General features: G+C 48.7%; 1 protein-coding gene across 2 annotated transcripts in view; it reads right to left on the bottom strand.

The window, feature by feature from the left end:
- ASAP3 (ArfGAP with SH3 domain, ankyrin repeat and PH domain 3) overlaps positions 1–20,224 on the bottom strand; it is a 55,762-nt gene that overhangs the window by 21,977 nt on the left and 13,561 nt on the right. For both annotated transcript variants that reach the window (XM_024234134.3, XM_024234130.3), the window contains exons 2-5: positions 5,422–5,494; positions 5,181–5,326; positions 1,993–2,067; positions 784–833 (exon numbers count right to left, since the gene is read on the bottom strand). In XM_024234134.3, the coding sequence (XP_024089902.2) occupies positions 784–833; positions 1,993–2,067; positions 5,181–5,326; positions 5,422–5,494 (344 nt within the window). The remainder of the gene's footprint in view (positions 1–783; positions 834–1,992; positions 2,068–5,180; positions 5,327–5,421; positions 5,495–20,224) is intronic.

The raw sequence follows: 20,224 nt of genomic DNA, 5'->3' as shown, positions 1-20,224 counted from the left end.
TTTTCAAAATTACTCATAATAAGCATAAATTGCTTTGGCAAAATGCAAGAGAAAACAAAATTTTACAAAAAAGCACAAACAATGCTCTACAGTATGGGCCTGGCTGGGCAGAGGGCAAAGGCTGGGATCTGGACAGACTCCTCAGAAGACAGAGCCCAAGGAATCTCTGCCTAGGAGGAACTGGCCACTGGTTGCCTGAGGCTTCTTCTTTCCTCATGATGTCCCAGTAGCTGGTGAGAGATCTGGAGTATCGTGTGGTGTGCACAGGACACAGGAAGCCATTTCCTTCTCTAGATATACCACCTGACATTGAGGAACGAGGAGCAAGGGGCATAAACCCCAGTTCTGCCTCTGCCAACCTGTGGGGCCTTGGGCAAGTGACTTAACCTCTCTGAGTCCTGCTGTGGTAATTGTGATATTAATACCTCTCTCTCACATGACAGGGTGACTGTGAAAATTAAATGCCCAGCACGCGGAGGTGTTTGGTCAGTGCTAGCTCCTTCCCATCCCTGCCCATGTCTGGCACCACTGAGCAGATGGGGCTCTGAGAGCAGCATCCCGAGGTCCCTTCACAATAGCTCCTTTGGTGGTCTCGTGGCCCAGTCCCCAAAATCCAGTCAGGTCTGGGTATAAACAATCCCCTGTAAATGCCTCTACAGAGCCAGATGCCACCCACTTCTGGATGACATGTCTTGGCAGCATTTAGGTTCTTCCCTATCCAGCCCCCTGCTGCAGTTTAAGCGCTACTCTCCCGGACAAATGACCCTGGCTGTGGCCACTTACATTTTGGCTTCATAGTCCTTCCACGCCTTCTCCAGCTGCTTTTTGGAATCCTGTGGGTTAAAAAAGGACAATTTGCCCAGAGGGAAGCTGGAGCACTGGAATAAACAGTATGCTCTGCTGTCTGTAGGAGGACCTGCTAGTGTGCTCCCCTGAGCTGCTCAGAGCCCTTCTCTAACCAGCCCCTGCCCCCACAGTCCTGCTGCAAACCTGCCCCCACCAAACAGGCTCAGCTGACCCCATTTCTCAGGGCTGAGGCCCTCCTCCCAGCAGACCTTCTCCTCCCCAGAGATGCCAAGAATCAGTCAGGTTTGGTGGGCCATGGCTTGGGGTGTGAAGAGATCTTTGGGCTCTACCCTGAGTCCTCTTGCTCAGAAGAGAGATCAGTCATGACCACGAGGATGGGAGGATGAAGGCCAAACTCCCCCCGCCTAACTTTAGCCCAGCATTTTCTCCTGCCTGGTGCTAGATCATCCTCTTAGAGCAAGGGTACAGGTCAAGGAACATGCACAGAGAGGTTGAGAAGTCTACTCCAGGCCATACAGCAAACCAGGGAGACCTAACTCCCCCTGCCTAGCTTGCCTAAGCCTCATCCAGCCAGGCTGCTCACACCCTTCTGAACAACCCTGAGACTCCCAAGGTGAAAAAGCTGCCTGTCTGGTTTGTGTGGTTAGCAGGCTGGTGCCAGGCTGGCAGCCTAGGGCAGGGAGGGAACCCTCTTGGGGGAGCACAGCTCCTCCCCTGGGCCGTCTGGGGCAGATTGCCCAGGGAGATTATTCTGTCACCTTCTTTGAGCTCCACTCTGCATCCAGCCAAGGGCTGCCAGGCACAGAGAGAGTATGGGATTCAGGATCCCTGGATTCCCACATGGGCTCTCTACTCCCTAGTTATGTAAACCATCAGCAGGTTACCTAACTCCCTGGGCCTCGAATTTCAACTGCAAAATGGGGATGAGCGTACCCACAAAGCCTACTTCATAGGATGGTTGTAAGATTTACATGAGATGTTTCACACAAGGTGCCTGGCAGACAACAGGTCAGCCATCCTAGGCTGACCCGAGCCAGGTCCTCCAGACCTCCCCAGGCTCATCACTCCCGCTAAGACAGCCCCTTCACCTGTGGCCTCCACCCTCAGTCCAGCCCTGCCCCCCAACAGTCTCCTGCCCACCCTCTTTTACTCTGTCCCACCACCACTCCCAGCATGGAGACTCACCTGTCGACCGTCCCTCAGCTGCCCCTTCATCAGACTGTCCAGGGGGAAAGAGACAATGTTGTTCAGGTTCTGAATCTGGAAAAAACAGAGACGCCCATTCCTGCCTCAGGTGACTGGCATCCAGCCCCTAGGGATTTGGGGTACAGTGAAGCATCACTTGGCAAAGAGAGCAGCGGGGAAGGGAAGCAGGGGAGAGGAAAAGATGTTATCAAAGAGATGACAGCCAAGTAAGGGGGGCCATCATGGCAGGAGTGCTGAGCCTGGGGAGGACTAGAGGACCCAGCTCTGGGGTCAGCTTAGGATGGCTGACCTGCTGCCCGCCAGGCTTCCTGTGTGAAAGGGGGCAGGAGGGGAGGCCGAGGTGTGTCAGAGTGAGCCCCTCCCCTGATGGCTCCAGCCTCATCGCTGCACTGCTCCAGCAGCATCCCACGGTCAGTCTCTCCCCTGTTCCTCGCCAGGAGCAGCCTCCCTTCTCCTCTCTGACTCTCTCAAGTTGACCTGTAGTGCACGTCTGTTGTTCTGGGCTGGCTAACACTTCAGAGCCTCCCCTACTAATGGTCATAGAACCCCCTTTCCTGTAGGGAACTCCTCCTCTGTGGTCAGATGGGGTAAACGCAGAAGTCAGATCTGAGCAGGGCACTCCAGCCCCAGGATAGAGGGACTGGATAGGGAACAGGCACGCAACCCAAGCCAGCCAATCACAATCCTCGCTGGGATTTTTCTGCCTAAGTTGTGGGAGAAAGACCATCTTTATTCTGGTAAGATGGGCATCTGGGCCTGCTGGGCTATCCTGCCCACTGAGCAGAGACAGAGAAACTATCTTAAGAGGAAAGGATAGAGCCTAAGCCAGCTGTGCCCCTGGACTTCTCATTACAGGGGCTAATGAATTCCCTTTTAAAAATTTAACCTAGTTTGAGTTGGGTTTCTGTGATTTCGCAACCTAAAGAGGCCTAATACTTCAACCAGCTTCCAAGGTACAGCTTGGGTCTCTTCTCTTTCAGGAACCCTCTCCTGGCTACTCCCCCCACCTGGTCTGCGCTGATCGCCCCTTTTCTGAACCATGGTAGCACTAGGCCTCTGACACCAGCTGCTGGGTCCTTGAGTTTGTGCCACGCTGCTGATATTTCTTGATACTAGTCCACACCCTAGTTTTTCTCTCCCCCGCTAGACTGTGGCTCTCTGAGGCAGTCTGACACTTTCCTGTGTCACCAACCCCTGGTACAATGTTCACTAGACAGCAGACCCCCAGGAAACACTAGTTTGACTGAAACAAGGAGAGAAGAGGTGAAGACAAAGAAGGACACTAATTCAATTGAACTCAAATACTATTTTTTTTTTTTTTTTGAGACAGGGTCTTGCTTTGTCACCCAGGCTGGAGCACAGTGGTGTGATTACACTCACTACAGCCTCCACTTCCCCCAGGCTCAACTATCTTCCTACTTCAGCCTCCCGAGTAGCTGGGACCACAGGCGTACACCATCACATCTGGCATTTTTTTTCTTTTCTTTTTGAGATGGAGTCTCACTCTGTCACCCAGGCTGGAGTGCAGTGGCATGATCTAAGCTCACTGCCACCTCCGCCTCCTGGGTTCAAGTGATTCTCCTGCCTCAGCCTCCTGAGTAGCTGGGATTACAGGCGCCTGCTACCACACCCAACTAATTTTTTATTTTTTAGCAAAGACAGTTTCACCATATTGGCCAGGCTGGTCTCGAATCCCTGACCTCAAGTGATCCGCCCACCTTGGCCTCCCAAAGTGCTGGGATTACAGGCGTGAGCCACCGCACCCGGCAATTTTCATATATTTTGTAGAGTCAGGGTCTCACTACATTGCCCAGGCTGGTCTAGAGCTTCTGGGCTCAAGCGATCCACACACCTCAGGCTCCCAAAGCACTGGGATTAAGGTATGAAACGTTGCACCCAGCCTCAAACACTGTTAAAGGCTTTTACATGCAGGACAGTGTACGAGGCACAGCTATGCCAAGAGCTATAACAATGACAGATTTTATTAGGTTGGTGCAAAAGTAATTGCTGTTTTGCCATTAATATAATATTAGCCAACATTTACTGAGCGGTTACCATAAAGTAGGCATTAACTTGCTTAATCCTCATTACTGCTCTGTGAGGTAGGTAGTATTATTATCCCAGTTTCACAGATGAGAGACCTGGGGCTTGGGCAGACTGAGTGACTTGACCTAGTAAGCAGCAGAGTGGGGATTCCAAGCTGGAGTCTAGGTCCAAGGTTGGGTGCTTAACCACTGAGCACACTGCCTCTCAAGGATGATGTGGCCCCTGCCAACCAGGGAGGATGCTGGGTAGGACTGGAGCCACAAGAGCTGGTCCAGTGCCATGGAGCCTGGAGGGAGACAAGAGGCTTTCCTGGGAGGCAGTGTAGCCAGGCTTATGCCTGGACTCTGGAGCCAGACAACCTGGGTTCAAACCGAACCGTGTGACCTTGGGCAAGCTGCTTAACCTCAAGGTCCTAGTTTCCTAGCCTGTAAGGTGGTGACAACAGTCACACCAGCCCCACAGAGCTGTGCACCTGGATTGAATGAGTGAACACATGAACTAGTGAGAACTGTGCCTGCACATGGGAAGAGCTGCTGTCACAGGGTGGCCTTGAGGAGAGGACTTGAAGGACCAGAGAGGAGGCAGTCACCAAGGAGACCATCAGGAAGCAACCCGAGGCCACTGGGCCATGTACAGTGGCTGAGAGGCTTGTGGAGGCAGGGACAGGTCCTGGGATTAAAGTACAAAGCAGACGTGGATTAGGAAAGCAGAGGACAAAGAGGGAGTGAGGAGAGGAGGAGGCAGTGGCAGCGGTGGTGGTGGCAGTGGCAGTGGCAGCAGTAGCGGTATAAAGGTAGGAACCCCCGAGCCTGTTTCTCCTTTATCCCAAAGCTCCTCCAGGGAACCCTCCCTTGCATGGAGCTCTTCCCTGCTGTGAGACCCCCTCTGCTCCTGGGTGAAGAGAAGGAGAACAGAGAGAAGAGTTAGCTGGGTAAGAAGCCAGAGAAAAAGGAGGATTATCCAAAAGAAGGGTCAGGGCTGGAAAGGGACCTCAGGTCTGACCTCAGGTCAGAGGTCAAGGGCAAATTGGGAGAAGGAAGGAAACGGACCCTTTCCCAGTCAAGTTCTTAAGACCTCTAGATTTACCCTGAGTCTGGGCAAGGAAGAGACAGGGGCCTCACCAGGTTCTTGAAGAGTGCAGCAACCTCGCGGGTAAACACGGCCAAGTTTAGGAAGCCTGTGGACAGCTCATGGCTGTTCTGGGACAGGTGGCTGTTGCCTAAGGATTCCACGGCCTCTCGGTACTGCTCTTCATTCTCCACATGGCCTGTGGAGGTACAGACGGGAGCTTGGAGTTAGCTCCAGGCTGGGGCTGGGAGAGGGGCTTCCTGACCAGGCAGGGCACCCAGCAGGCTCACTTACCAAGGCCGGAGCTATGGATTGCCCGCACAGCCTTCTTTATTCTCTGCAGGATGGCTTGGTCTCCTTCCAAGATCTGGAAGCAAATGTGGACAGAGGTTCAGGGATGCCAAGCTGGAAGAGGGTGCTTCCTTCAGGAACCCTGTCTCTATGATTTCCATCCCCCCACCGCCCTCCAAACAAATACATTGAGTTTTGCTGTCCTCTGGAACTTATCCCTAGGGTCTTCCTGTTTACCCCACCAAACATAAAAAACCACACAGAAACCACAGACCAGTCACACCACTCCAAGAAGACCACAGACTTTTCTCCCTGAATCCAATGCAACGTAAATGTAGTGAGTCAAAGGTATGTGGCATGACAGGGTGTGCCAGGCCTGGGTTTGAATCTTGCCTCTGGCACTAGCTGGTGTGTCCGTTAGACAAATCTGTTAACTTCTTTGAGCCTTGAGTGCCTTGTCTACAAAATGCGGATGATACTAGGGGACTTGTGGAGTTGCTGAGAAGATGAATGATTTGTAAATATGTACAAAATGCTGAGCAAAAGGCCAGAGGGGAGAACACACACATCTCTATGTTCCCTTAAGATACAAAGCAGGGGACACTTGTTCACCAAACCCCAGGCTCAATAAACAGTTATGTCAGGACAAGGAGGAAGAAGCCAGGATGCTATGGGTGAGCACAGAGGGGTTGGAGGCATTCAGTTACCTGGGTCTGGGGAGATGGCAGAGGGTGGAGGGAGCACACTCCATCACCACTGGGGAGAACTGGAGAGATAACACCAGATAACCCCAAAGCCCAGAGACTGCAGAACAAACATCAGAATGTGGGAAAGGTCAGAGATGTGATGGCAAGAATCAAGTCTCACATGCCCCAAGCAGGCTCAGCCTAGATGGGAAACACTCCCCATTTCAGTGGGGCGTGGAAGTTGACAACCTCATGAAATCCTTGCGAAATGCACAGTTAACTTGGAAAGCACAGAATGTCAAGCTGGAAGGGGCCCATAGATGAGAAAACTGAAGCCGAGAAGGGAGGCCCTTACCCAGAGTCACATGGTGGTGAAGCCGCAGAGCTGGACTTCCCGGGTGCAACAGAACAGTGCTCCATCCATGTACCACAGCCCCACCCTGACCCCAGCCCAGCTGTTCTTCCCAGTGACAAAAATAAAATGGGATCAGAGTCTGATTTCCAGAGTTACATGACGAGAGTTAATAAATACATTCGAAATGGTACCGCCAAAGATTCAAAATGATACCCACAGGAGGACATGCATGGGGCAGAACTCAGAGGCAATGTGGAGTGTTCTCAGAGGCCCGTGGCACGTGGGAAGCCTCTGGAGGAAGGGGAGTCTAGTTTTGAAGCTCACCTCGACTACTCAGGGACTATGTGACCTTGAACAAGTTGCCTATTCTTTTTTTTTTTTTTTTTTTGAGACCAAGTTTTGCTCTTGTTGCTCAGGCTGGAGTGCAGTTGCACAATCTCGGCTCACTGCAACCTCTGCCTCCCAGGTTCAAGCAATTCTCCTGCCTCAGCCTTCTGAGTATCTGGGATTACAGGTGCCCACCACCTGGCTAATTTTTTGTATTTTTAGTAGAGACGGGGTTTCATTGTGTTGGCCAGGTTGGTCTCAAACTCCTGACCTCAAGTGATCCACCCGCCTCGGCCTCCCAAGGTGCTGGGATTACAGGCATGAGCCACCATGCCTGGGCACAAGTTGCCTATTCTTTCTGAGCTTCCTGATTAGCCATGTGTAAAACAGGGAAATAGATGCCTACCTCTCAGGGTTGGTATGCAGGCTATATGTATGAGAGGATGCACACACAGGATTTAGCTTGGTGCTGGGCATGGAGTATGTTCAAAATGAACAGCGCCTGTGATCATTATCATCAGCTGCTGCTGATGCTAGGAAGGTCTGCCAAGTTCTGGGTTCTTTTCCTACAGGGGCTAGAAACCTAACATTCTCCTCCTCGGGTGTGAACTTGAGACACTTTCATATTTGAGATCCGTGGAGGCCCATCCCAGGGCTGAAGAAAGAAAACAAAAGAATCAGGTAGATTAAGGAGAGGGCATCATATTTGAGTTGGTTAAAACATGAGGCTGGGCATGGTGGCTCATGCCTATAATCCCAGCACTTTGGGAGGCTGAGGCAGGAGGATCACTTGAGACCAGTAGTTCAAGACCAGCCTAGGCAATATAGTGAGACCTTGTCTCTACCGAAAAGAAAAAATAAACAAATAAATTAGCTGGGTGTGGTGCGGTGCACCTGTAATTCCAGCACTTGGGGAGGCCAAAGCAGGAGGATCACTTGAGCCAAGGAGTTCAAGACCAGCCTGGGCAGCTTGGCGAAACCCCATCTCCATGTGGTGGCATGCGCCTATAGTCCCAGCTACTTGGGAGGCTGAGGTGGGAGGGTCACCTGAGCCTGGGGAGGTCAAAGCTGCAGTGAGCCCTGATTGCGCCACTGCACACCAGCATGGGTGACAGAGGGAGACCCTGTCTCAAAAAACAAAGCAAACAAACAAAAAACAACCAAAATGTTTCTCACTAAAGAGACAAAGAGGTGGAGGGGAGAACATTTCTTTCTAAACTGGCCAACAGAAAAAGAAAAAAAAAAAAGAGGCGAGAACATGGCCATCTCTATGGTTCCCCAAAATCCAGATGGGGAAACAGAAGCATATGTTTACCAAATCCCTTGATCCCCATCTTGAAATCTGGAAAGCTAAAAGGTGAGTAATTTAAGGAGCTATGATTTCGCTCTAAAAGATGATTCAGATTAAAGATATGAACAATTGGGACAGCACAGTGGCTCACGCCTGTAATCCTAGCACTTTGGGAAGCCAAGGCAGTGGATCTTCTGAGGTCAGGAGTTTAAGACCAGCCTGGCCAACATGGCGAAACACTGTCTCTACTAAAAATACAAAAATTAGCTGGGCGTGGTGGTGCACACCTGTAATCCCAGCTACTCAGGAGGCTGAGGAAGGAGAATCTCTTGAACCTGAGAGGTGGAGGTTGCAGTGAGCTGAGATCGCACCACTGCACTCCAGCCTGCACAATGGGAGTGAGACTCCATCTCAAAAAAAAAAAAAAAAGATATGAACAATTTCCAAAAAGATTTCCAAAATCCCTAGAGGGCAGATCCATGTGCCTAGCACACAGAAGGTGCTCAATAAATGTTTACTTAAATGAATGATGGTTTGCAAAGTCCTGGGACATGGACCTGAGAGGAGTATGTTCATGCTCTAGATACATTTTGAGGAGTCTTCCCATCCCATAACACCCATTTTCTGAAAACTGCCTTCCGTTCCTCTGGAGGTGGGCCCCTGCAGCCTTGTTTGTTCTAGCCAGAGTCGACAGACACCTGGTTCAAGCTAAACCAATCAGATTCTCTCTCCCACCTGACCCAAGCTGGACCAATCAGATTCTCTCTCCAAGGACTTTGGAATTGGGCACTGGAAAGCTAGTTGACTGACTGAAATGCTAAAGCTGGGATGTCCTTCCTGCCACGTGCAGAGAGAAAAGAACAGAGCAGATGTGTAGAAAGAAATGAACAAGCCCCATACTGCCACAGCAAGGCAGAAGAGGAAGAAGTGCTGGTTTCTGGCAACTTTCCAGAAGCTGCCTCTTCAGAGGCAACCTCCACACATTATGTCTTTGGTGAAATTCCACGAAATATCACTGAACCCACCCAACGAAGTTCCTTTAAGCAAGTTTGAGAAGATCTCCCTTCCCTGTAGTGTGGCAGAGATCACTGGGTGGCTCCCAGTGTCCGTTCTCTCTTCTTCCTTCAAAAGAAACCTGACTTTTCAGATGGCCACTTGGCGACCTAGAATAAAGACTACATTCCCTACCTTGCAGCTATCTGTGGTCATGGGGCTAAGTCCTGGGCATGGAATGCAATATTTTAATTGCTAACTTCCAAAAAGTATCTTACAAAGAAGGGAGATAACCCCCAAACTCATCAAGTTGTATACACTGACTATGTACAGCTTTTTACATATCAATCCTACCTCAATAAAGTGGCTTTAAAAAAATAAAAAATAAAAAGGAAGGGAGGGACTACACACCTGTTAGAATGGCCAAAATCCAAAACACTGACAACACCAAATACTGGCAAGGGAGGCCAGGCACGGTGGCTCACGCCTATAATCCCAGCACTTTGGGAGGCTGAGGCTGGTGGATCACTTGAGGCCAGGAGTTCGAGACCAGCCTGGCAAACATGGTGAAACCCTGTCTCTACTAAAAATACAAAAATTAGCCAGGTGTGGTGGCTCATCCCTGTAGTTTCAGCTACTCGGGAGGCTAAGGCAGGAGAATCACTTGAACCTGGGAGGCAGAGGTTGCAGTCAGCCGAGATAGTGCCACTGCACTCCAGCCCGGGTGACAGAGCAATACTCCATCTCAAAACACACACACACACACACACACACACACAGACACACAAATAAATAAATAAATAACCCGAAAACACAAATACTGGCAAAGATGTGGAGCAACAGAAACTCTCATTGTTGGTGGGAATGCAAAATGGCACAGCCACTTTGGAAGACAGTTTGACAGTTTCTTAACTAAACGTACTCCTGCCAACTGAGTCAGCAATCATACTCCTTCATATTTTCTCAATAAGTTGAAAACGTATGCATACCTGCACAAGGATGTTTACATCAGCTTTATTCATAATTACCAAAATTTGGAAACAACCAAGATGTCCTTCAGTAGGTGAATGGATAAAGAAATTGTCATACATCTAGAGAGTGAAATATTATTCAGCACTGAAAAGAAATGAGCTATCAAACCATGAAAAGATGCAGAGGAAAGTTATATGCATATCACTATGTGAAAGAAGCCAATTTGAAAAGGCTACTATGTGATTTCAACTATATGATATTCTGGAAAAGGCAAAACTATGGAGACAGTAAAAAGATCAGTGGTGGCCAGGGATGGGAGTAGAGAGGAGGAACAGGTGAAGCACAGAGGGTTTTTAGGGCAGGGAAACATTTCTGTATGATGCTATAATGGTGGATACATGGAATTATACACTTGTCCAATCCCACAGAATGCACAACACTAAGAGTGAACCCTAATGTAAACTATGGATTTTTGGTGATGATATGTCAATGTATGGTCATTGAAACAAATGTAACACTCCAGTAAGAGCTGTTGACAGAGGGGGAGGCTGTGTGTATATGGGAACTCTATGTACTTCCTGCCCAATTTTGCTATGAACCTAAAACTGCTCTAAAAAATAAAGTCAATTTTTTTTTAATTAAGAAAAAAAGGGGCTGGGGTGTGGTGGCTCATGGCTATAATCCCACATTTTGGGAAGCTGGGGCGGGAGGATCGCTTGAGCCTAGGAGTTCAAGGCCAGCCTGGGCAACATAGTGAGATTCTGTGTCTACAAAAAATTAAAAACCAGGCATGGGGCATGGGCCTATAATTCCAGCTACTCAGGAGGCTGAGGTGGGAGGACTGTTTGACCCCAGGAAGTTGAGGCTACAGTGAGCTGTGATCATGCCACTGCATTCCAGCCTGGGCAACAGAGCAAGACCCTGTCTCAACCCCCCCCCCAAAAAAAAACCAAAAGAAGAAAGAGGAATGCAAGGGTACCCTCTGTCACCCCTTTCTTCTGGCTACAATGTGCTTGCAATGTCTAGAGCTCAGGCAGCAATCCTGGACCATGAAGTAGAAGCCATTTGTTATGGATGGCGGAGCAACAAGATATCAGCCTTGTCCCTAGTGATTAGGAAACTACCCTAGCAGCCCCAGTCTACTTATCTGTGGACTTCTTTAATATGAAAGAGAAATCTCTTATTTGAGCCACTGTTATACTGGGTATTCTGCCACTTGTGGCTGAAACTAGCTCTAACTGGTAAAGGGAGACAAGTCACCCGAATCACTCACAGACTGTTTTTCTTTTCTTTTTTTTTTTTTTGAGATGGAGTCTCACTTTGTTGCCCAGGCTGGAGTGCAGTGGCACGATCTCGGCTCACTGCAAGCTCCGCCTCCTGGGTTCACGCCATTCTCCTGACTCAGCCTCCCGAGTAGCTGGGACTATAGGTGCCCGCCACCACGCCCGGCTGATTTTTTGTATTTTTTAGTAGAGACGGGGTTTCACCGTGTTAGCCAGGATGGTCTCGATCTCCTGACCTCATGATCCGCCTGCCTCGGCCTCCCAAAGTGCTGGGATTACAGGCATGAGCCACCGTGCCCAGCCACAGACTGTTTTTTGATGCCTTTGTCAGACATCTATCAGGAAACGGCCTCCCAGCCAGACACCATTCCCGTCCCTACTGCTCTTGGCAGCCAAGTTCACATGGCTGTTTATTCATTCAACTAGTTATTCAGTGCCCACTACACCCTGTGTAAAAAAGACACAATCTCAGCCGGGCACGGTGGCTCAAGCCTGTAATCCCAGCACTTTGGGAGGCTGAGGCTGGCAGATCACGAAGTCAAGAGATCGAGACCATCCTGGCTAACACGTCTCTACTAAAAATACAAAAAATTAGCCAGGCATGGTGGCATGTGCCTGTAGTCCCAGCTACTCGGGAGGCGGAGGCAGGAGAATCGCTTGAACCTGGGAGGCGGAGGCTGCAGTGAGCCAAGATCGCGCCATTGCACCCCAGCCAGGGGGCAGTGCGAGACTCCGTCTCAAAAAACAAACAAACAAAAAAGACACAATCTCAGCTTTCAAGGACATCATCACTGAAGGGAAGAAAAAGCCATTATAAGCAGACACTTATGCAATGTGATGAGGGCTATGATGGAAGGTTCCTGGGAGTCCAGGGAAAACAGAGCCATGTCTACTTTGAAGGAATGGGGAAGGCGTCCCTTAAGCTGTGTTGCTTAACTCTGGCACCTGGACAAACAGAAAAGAGACTAAAGAGACTGCACTATGAGGTAGAGGTGAGGGAACGCTTGGTATAAATGGTAGGACTGCCAGGAAGGGAGGCGTGCTCTGGGAATAATGGACAAGGACAGGAACATAGTTCTCCATTCATTCATTCATTTCAACAAGCATTTCTTGGTGACTGTTTCAGCCAGGCATGGTGCCAGATGGTGGGGACACATAAGACATGGCCCCTTCCTTCAAGAGACCCACAGACTTAAGAACATGCAAGTGCCCAAAGAGAGCATGAAAAGGGAAAAGTTCTAATTACTCCTTTCTCAAGAAAATATCTGAAAATCATTCACACTGGGGTATAAATGACTGATAACATCTATCCCATGGTATAATAGGGCTCAAAGATTTAAGCCAAAGGAATGCAGGTTTTTTTTTTTTAATCCACTCATCCATACACTGATAAAAAAATTTAGTTTTAAGGAGACAATTCTCATAGTAGCCTGGGGAAAGGAAGGTATTTTGGGGAAAGGCAGAGAGGTTTCCAGAATGCTGTGATGAGTCAGTAGCTAAGATTCTAGCCCCAGCATCTCCAAAATTATCTCCTTGGGTGATACTGGCCCAGCTAGTTTTCTAAACTTCCTCTCCTTTAAAATAGATTTTTATTTTTTTATTTTTGAGACGGAATCTCGCCCTGTTGCCCAGCCTGGAGTGCAATGGCGCAATCTCGGCTCACTGCAACCTCCGCCTCCCAGGTTCAAATGATTCTCCTGCCTCAGCCTCCCGAGTAGCTAGGATTACAGGTGCCCACCACCATGCCCGGCTAATTTTTTGTATCTTTAGTAGAGACGGGGTTTCACCATGTTGGCCAGGCTGGTCTCAAACTCCTGACCTCGTGATCCGCCTGCCTAGGCCTCCCAAAGTGCTGGGATTACAGGCAGAAAAATCCATTCTCTGCTTAACTCACAGAATTACTGTGAGGCTTAATGAGATCACAAACATGGCAGCATGTGGCAAGGTTTGAGGCATTTGGAAAACATGAGTATGGTTCTTACTGTGGTTTGTTTTCTGCCTCTGTGTGAGATCAGCCCTCATTCCCCATGAAACTGGATAGATTAAGGAAAAGCCAGGTGTGGCGGCTCCCTCCTATCATCCCAGCACTTTGGGAGGCCAAGGTGAGAGGATCGCTTGAGCCCAGGAGTTCAAGACCAGCCTCAGCAACAAAGTGAGACCCCCATCTATACCAAAAAAAAAAAAATTTTTTTTTTTTGAGGCAGAGTCTCTCTCTGTTGCCCAGGTTGGAGTGCAGTGGTGTGATCTCAGCTCACTGCAACCTCCACTTCCCAGGTTCAATCGATACTACTGCCTCAGCCTCCTAAGTAGTTGGGACTACAGGTGCCCGCCACCATGCCCAGCTAATTTTAGTATTTTTAGTAGAGATGGGGTTTCGCCATGTTGGCCAAGCTGGTTTCAAACTCCTGACCTCAAGTGATCCTCCTGTCTTGGCCTCCCAAAGTGCTGGGATTACAGGCATGAGGCACTGCACCCGACCATCTACAAAAAATTAAAAAAAAAAAATTAGCCAAGTGCTGTGACACACACCTGTAGTCCCAGCTATTTGGGAGGCTGGGGTGAGAGGATCCCTTGAGCCCAGGAGTTTGAGGGTGCAGTAAGCTATAATCATGCCACTGCACTCCAGCCTGAGTGACAGAATGAGACCCTGTCTTTAAAAAAAAAAAAAAAAAAAAAAAAAAAAAAATCAGCCTCTGGGTTCAGGTGGGCCCATTTAATCCCTGATAGTCAGAGATTCTCAAGGTGGGGGCCCTCAACCAGCAGCAGGCATCATCCAGGAACTTGTTAGAAAAGCAAATTCTCCAGCTGAATCAGAAAATCTGGGGGTGAGGTCCAGCAATCTGTGGTTTAACAAGCCCTCCAGGTGATTCTAATGCATGCTAAAGTTTGGGAATTACTGTTCTAATTCTCTTCAGAGATGCAGTACATCATCATTGCTAAAAGTATGGGACTGTCCCCAAACTACCTGGATTTCAATTCCAGCTCCACCAGGTACCTGATGTGACCTCTCAGTCCCTCAATTTCCCCATTCACAAAATGAAGATGATAATATTGCATACCACATAAGGTTATTGGGGAGATTAAGTAAATTCTATAGGTAAAGTGCTTAGAATACTGTCCACTATTTGATAACTAAAAATGTTATCTACTTCAAAATTAAATTGAATTTGATTTAGGAATTTCTCAACTTTCATTGAATTAATTAAACATATCTCCCCACACCCCCAACTCCACGTTGATCCTCGTCAGCAAGCTGTGGGGAAGCACAGGTGGAGAGGGACCACAGCAGACCCCTGCCGCTGGGCAGGGAGAGTGCAAGCAGCATGTCCTGAGCGCCTGCTCTGTGCAGCCTCATTACTTGTCACTATCCTGGCCACTCTTTGAGGAAGGCATTGCCATTCCCATTTTAAAGATGAAGCTGTCAGGAGGAGGAACATGTCCAAGTCACACAGTGATGAACAGTGGCAGAGCTGTAACTTTTTCTTTTCTTTTTTTTCTTTTTTCTTTTTTTTTTTTTTTTGAGATAGAGTCTCACTCTCGCCCAGGCTAGACTGCAGACACATGATCTCAGCTCACTGCCACCTCTGCCTCCTGGGTTCAAGCGATCCTCCTGCCTCAGCCTCCTGAGTAGCTGGGTTTACAGGCGTGTGCCACCATGCCCAGCTAATTTTTGTATTTTTAGTAGAGACAGGGTTTCACCATCTTGGCCAGGCTGGTCTCAAACTCCCGATCTCAGATAATCTGCCCACCTCGGCCTCCCAAAGTGCTGGGATTACAGGCATGAGCCACCGCACCTGGCCCAGAGTTATAATTTAAACACAGGACTATCCAAATCCAGGGCCAATGTTCTTTCCCCAGCTCTAAGCTGCCCCACAAAGGTTAGGGGGCACAGCTTATTTGATCCTGGGACTGGATCTGCCTCCACACCTAAATCCCAATTCCACCACCTCTACCATATTCCCTCACCATTCCCTCAGGCTTAGGAGAGGGAGAAGGCAGGGCACAGAGGGAGATCTGTCCAAGGAAAACAAGGTTGACAGCAATGGTGAGGCCCCGAATACAAACAATGTAAAGGACGTCTTACTGAAAAGAAAATGGATTTGTTCAGGCTGGCCTCAGAGAGGATTCCCAGGACTGAGCGGTGGAAGTTAGGGAGGCAGAAACAGATTTCAGCTCAAACAGGGGACTTTCCTAAGGAAGAATAGGCCACCCCTGAAGGCAGTGAGCTCCCTGTCACTTGAAGCATTCAAATACTTTAGGTGCTAGAGAGTGATTCAGACACCGGATTTTGGATTAGAATGGAGAGCTATTTAGATTTCATTCAAAGCTAAGAGTCAATGGATCCATGCAAGAGCCTGGCAGGCACTGGGCAAAGGTGGCTGAAACACGGCTTAGTTTAAGAAACATGTCTGAGCTTGGAAAGCCCACTGGAGTCCTTTGGGCAGCCTACCCTGGCTGGCCCTAGACAAGGCCTAAATTCCAGCTGCTGGCACTGCCTTTTGTGTCCCCTACCCTGATCCCAACACACACAAATACACACCATGCTCTGGCTCTCTGGTTTGTGTTTTCTGCAGGCAAAAGACCACAGATGGCAGCACTAGGCCATGCCCAGCTGCCCTGCCTAGAAGGGCCTTCTGCATGCCCCTCCTGGGTCAGGATTCATCAATAGGACCCATTCTTCATTCCCATGGTTTCTCAGAGCCAGCTGTGGTTACCAAGGCAACTCAGCCAAGGGGGCAAAGCTGCTAGAGCTAAGGCCTTGGGAGATATAGATTACATTTCACCATTAGACATTCATTCCTTTGGACCATTATAATATAGTGCATAGGTATCACTTCTGTGTCATCCCATGACCATTACAGCCATTATTATTATTATTATTATTATTATTATTATTTTGAGATGAAATCTCGCTCTGTAGCCCAGGCTGGAGTGCAGTGGCGTGATCTCAGTTCACCACAACCTCCACCTCCCAGGTTCAAGCAATTATCCTACCTCAGCCTCCAGAGTAGCTGGGATTACAGGCGTGCACCACTGCACCCGGCTAATTTTCTGTAGTAGAGACGGGGGTTTCACCATGTTGGCCAGGCTGGTCTTGAACTCCTGACCTCAGGTAATCCGCCCGCCTCGGCCTCCCAAAGTGCTAGGACTACATGTGTGAGCCACCTCACCCGGCCCATTACAGCCATTATTATTATTATTATTATTATTATTATTACTGTTTTTGAGATGGAGTCTTGCTCTGTCGCCCAGGCTGAAGTGCAGTGGCGTGCAAGCTCACTGCAAGCTCCGCCTCCCGGGTTCATGCCATTCTCCTGCCTCAGCCTCCCAAGTAGCTGGGACTACAGGTGCCCACCACCACGCCTGGTTAATTTTTTTTGTATTTTTAGTAGAGATGGGGTTTCACCATGTTAGCCAGGATGGTCTCGATCTCCTGACCTCGTGATCCGCCCACCTCAGCCTCCCAAAGTGCTGGGATTACAGGCGTGAGCCACCGCGCCTGGCCCATTATAGCCATTATTAATAGATAACAGTGTTTTCCCCACTAACTGTGGGTTTGGTTCATCATTCTGTTAAGATATGATGGTAGCCTCTACCAATTAAACTAGAGTTGGTACAGGAGATGAAAAACATTTTCTATATTTGCTTTGGACTATGGTGTTGTTCCTCAAGAGACGAAGTCACAGAATATTAGAGATTATCTAACATTACCTCCTCATTTTACAGACTGCAAAATAAAGGTTCAGGTGAGTTTCTTGCCCCAGGTTTCACTGGAAATGCAAACAAACTAAGAAACAAATACAAACTAGGCCAGCATGGTGGCTCATGCCTGTAATACCAGCACTTTGGGAGGCAGAGGCAGGTGGATCACAAGGTCAGGAGTTCAAGACCACCCTGGTCAAGATGGTGAAACTCCGTCTCTACTAAAAATACAAAAAAAATAGCTGAGTGTGGTGGCAGGTGCCTGTAGTCCCGGCTACTCAGGAGGCTGAGGCAGAGAATTGCTTAAACCCAGAAGGCAGAGGTTGCAGTGAGCCGAGATCACACCACTGCACTCCAGCCTGGGTGACAGAGTGACACTCCGTCTCAAAAAAAAAAAAAAAAAAAAGGGGGAAAAAATACAACCTAAAACTTGTATAGAGCTTTACAGTTTGTAAGGGAGTTTGACACCCACCATTTCAGACACACAGCATCTTAATGGGGCAGTCATCGTTTTTGTTCCCATCTAGCTGATGAGTCAGCGAGGCACAGAACAGTGAAGATCATTGCCTGAGCTCACACAGCCAAAATGTGGACCTGGGAACTGAACTGTTAAGACTCTAACTCCCTTGTTCATTTCCAGGCAATGGACCCAGACCCTGGAGGTCCGTGGTGTTACTAGCAGGACCCTGTGAAGCCACACTTATCATAAGCACTACTGACGAGTATAAAAATGTTTCACAAATTAGTCTGACCACATTCCAAATATGTGCAACTCTATGATCAATAAGACACAGAACTCTTTAAAAGCATTCTTGAATTCATTTGTTCTTTCCCGTATTTTTCAATCAATCAATACTAACAATGTAAGTGATGTGGGAAGATCAATGAAACTCCAACGCTAAAAAGGAGTTTTCTTGTGGGGTGGCTGAATCCTGGCTCTTTGGTCTTTGACTCCAGTGTCCACAAAGATGATTAAATTATATGTACTACATATTAAACATGATCCTAAAAATATAACGTTTGGCTGGGTGCAGTGGCTCACGCCTGTAATCCCAGCACTTTGGGAGGCTGAGGCGGGCGGATCACGAGGTCAGGAGTTTGAGACCATCCTAGCCAACATGGTGGAACCCTGTCTCTACTAAAAATACAAAAATTAGCCAGGTGTGGTGGCTAATTTTTGTAGTCCCAGCGACTCGGGAGGCTGAGGCAGGAGAATCGCTTGAAACAGGGAGGTGGAGGTTGTAGTGAGTCGAGATCACACCACTGTACTCCAGCCTGGGTGACGGAGTGAGACTCCATCTCAAAAAAAAAAAAAAAAAAAATACAATACCTTAATGAGCAAACCAAGTTACACTTAAAATATTTAACAAAATGATAAAGTACAAAAAAAAAAAAAGAAAAAGAAAAAAAAAAACCCAGGGCTTCTCACTTCTAGATCCAATTACCAATTTACAGAAAATGCAGGTCAGGTGTTGTGGCTCCTGCCTGTAATCCCAGCACTTTGGGAGGCCCAAGTGGGCGGACTGCTTGAGCCCAGGAGTTTGAGACCAGCCTGGGCAACATGGCGAAACACTGTCTCTACAAAAAATACAAAACAATTTGCCAGGTGTGGTGGCACACACCTGTAGTCCCAGCCACTTGGGAAGCTAAGGTAGGGTATCACTTGAGCCCAGGAGGTCAAGGCTGCAGTGAGCTCTGATTGCACCACTGCACTCCAGCCTGAGCAACAGAGCGAGACTCTATCTCAAAAATAATAATAATAATAATAAATAAATAAAATAAACTCAAACCCAGGCAATTGGGTTCCAGAGTCCATGCTTTTAACCAAACCTCTAGGTTTTATTCTATAAATGATGGGGTGCTCCTGAAGGGTTCTGAACAGGGCAGTTACTTGGTAATTCTCAACATAAAAAGTTTAACTCCAGGGCTCAGCTGCAGATCCATGTTCAAGCGGGACAAAGAGAGTTCAGCCTTGTCCCCCAGGCATGACAGGGTGATGGGAACACAGCCAGGCCCTGACCCGGAGCAGATCACCCAACAGGAAGGACTCCCATTCCAAGCTCCCAGCTTGAGTCTATTATTAGCATGAATTCAACTACCTACTGCCCCACTAACTGACTGCTCACTTTGGGGCAGGCACTTTATGTTTGTTACCTGGCCTATTCCTCCCAACAACTCTGTGAGGTAGTTATTATCCTCCCCATCTTACAGATGAAGAAACTGAGGCTGGGGTAGGTTAGGCAGTTTGCTCAAGGTCATGTAGGAAGTTCTAAGAAGCGCAGAGACCTCTGCCTCCAGAGCCCTTTCTTGCTATCACACTAAAGCAGACTATGAGCTAAATCCTCTCTCTCTGAGCCCCAGTTATCTCTGTAAGGATTGCTGTGAAAAGAAATTGAGGTAACATTTTTTCTAATGGTGGATGCCAGGCATCTTCAGAGGCACCGCAGAAACATTCTGAGAGAATGGCCTTCTACTGCATATAGAACAAGGCCATGAGACCAAGAGCCCTGAACTGGAAAGTGCTGAATTTTAGGGTTGTTCCTGCCATTAAGCCCTCGGTGTGCCTCTCAGTAAGTTCCTTCCTCCTTCTATGCCTCAGTTTCCTCATCTGTCCATTTTTGAGCTAACAGACGTGAGCTCTAAATCCCCTTCCAGGCCAAAGCGCTAGGACACAGTTGAGGTTAGTCATACCCTACAAGGCTGCTCCAACCTCAGCCACCAGCAGGAGCGAGGGAAAGACTCCAAATGGTTTTCCTTTGGATCAGCCCCCACCCCCAGCACCTGAGAGTCCAGGCTGGGGCAGAAGGGGGTGCCAGAGGAGGGCAGTGCTCTTCCCAGCTATCCCTCTGCCTCATCCATACCAAGGTGGCCCTTGGCCCTGCTTGCCACCCTACAGCCCCTGCGGTGGCTACACTGCAAGGCCTGGGAGCCAGGACCCAGGGCCAGCCTCAGCCCTGCCCCTGTCCTGTGGTGTGACCTGGCCAGTCTCCTTCCCACCCTGAGCCTCTGACTCCTCTTCTGGAATGAAGGGTTTGGGTGGTGACAGGGAAGGCTCCTGTCTGCTCTGACATTTATTATTTCAGGATCCTCTGGCCTCTTGCTGTTTTCCTTCCTGCACTGCTGGAGCCTGTGACTGGCTGTGCACCCCTTGGTCAGGCCTCTGCAGACGTCTTCCCAGCCTGGGCACTTGTCCAGC

The sequence above is a fragment of the Pongo abelii genome, chromosome 1, assembly GCF_028885655.2.
Source record: "Pongo abelii isolate AG06213 chromosome 1, NHGRI_mPonAbe1-v2.0_pri, whole genome shotgun sequence".
Taxonomy (NCBI): domain Eukaryota; kingdom Metazoa; phylum Chordata; class Mammalia; order Primates; family Hominidae; genus Pongo; species Pongo abelii.
This window is presented reverse-complemented; position numbering and strand designations above follow the sequence as displayed.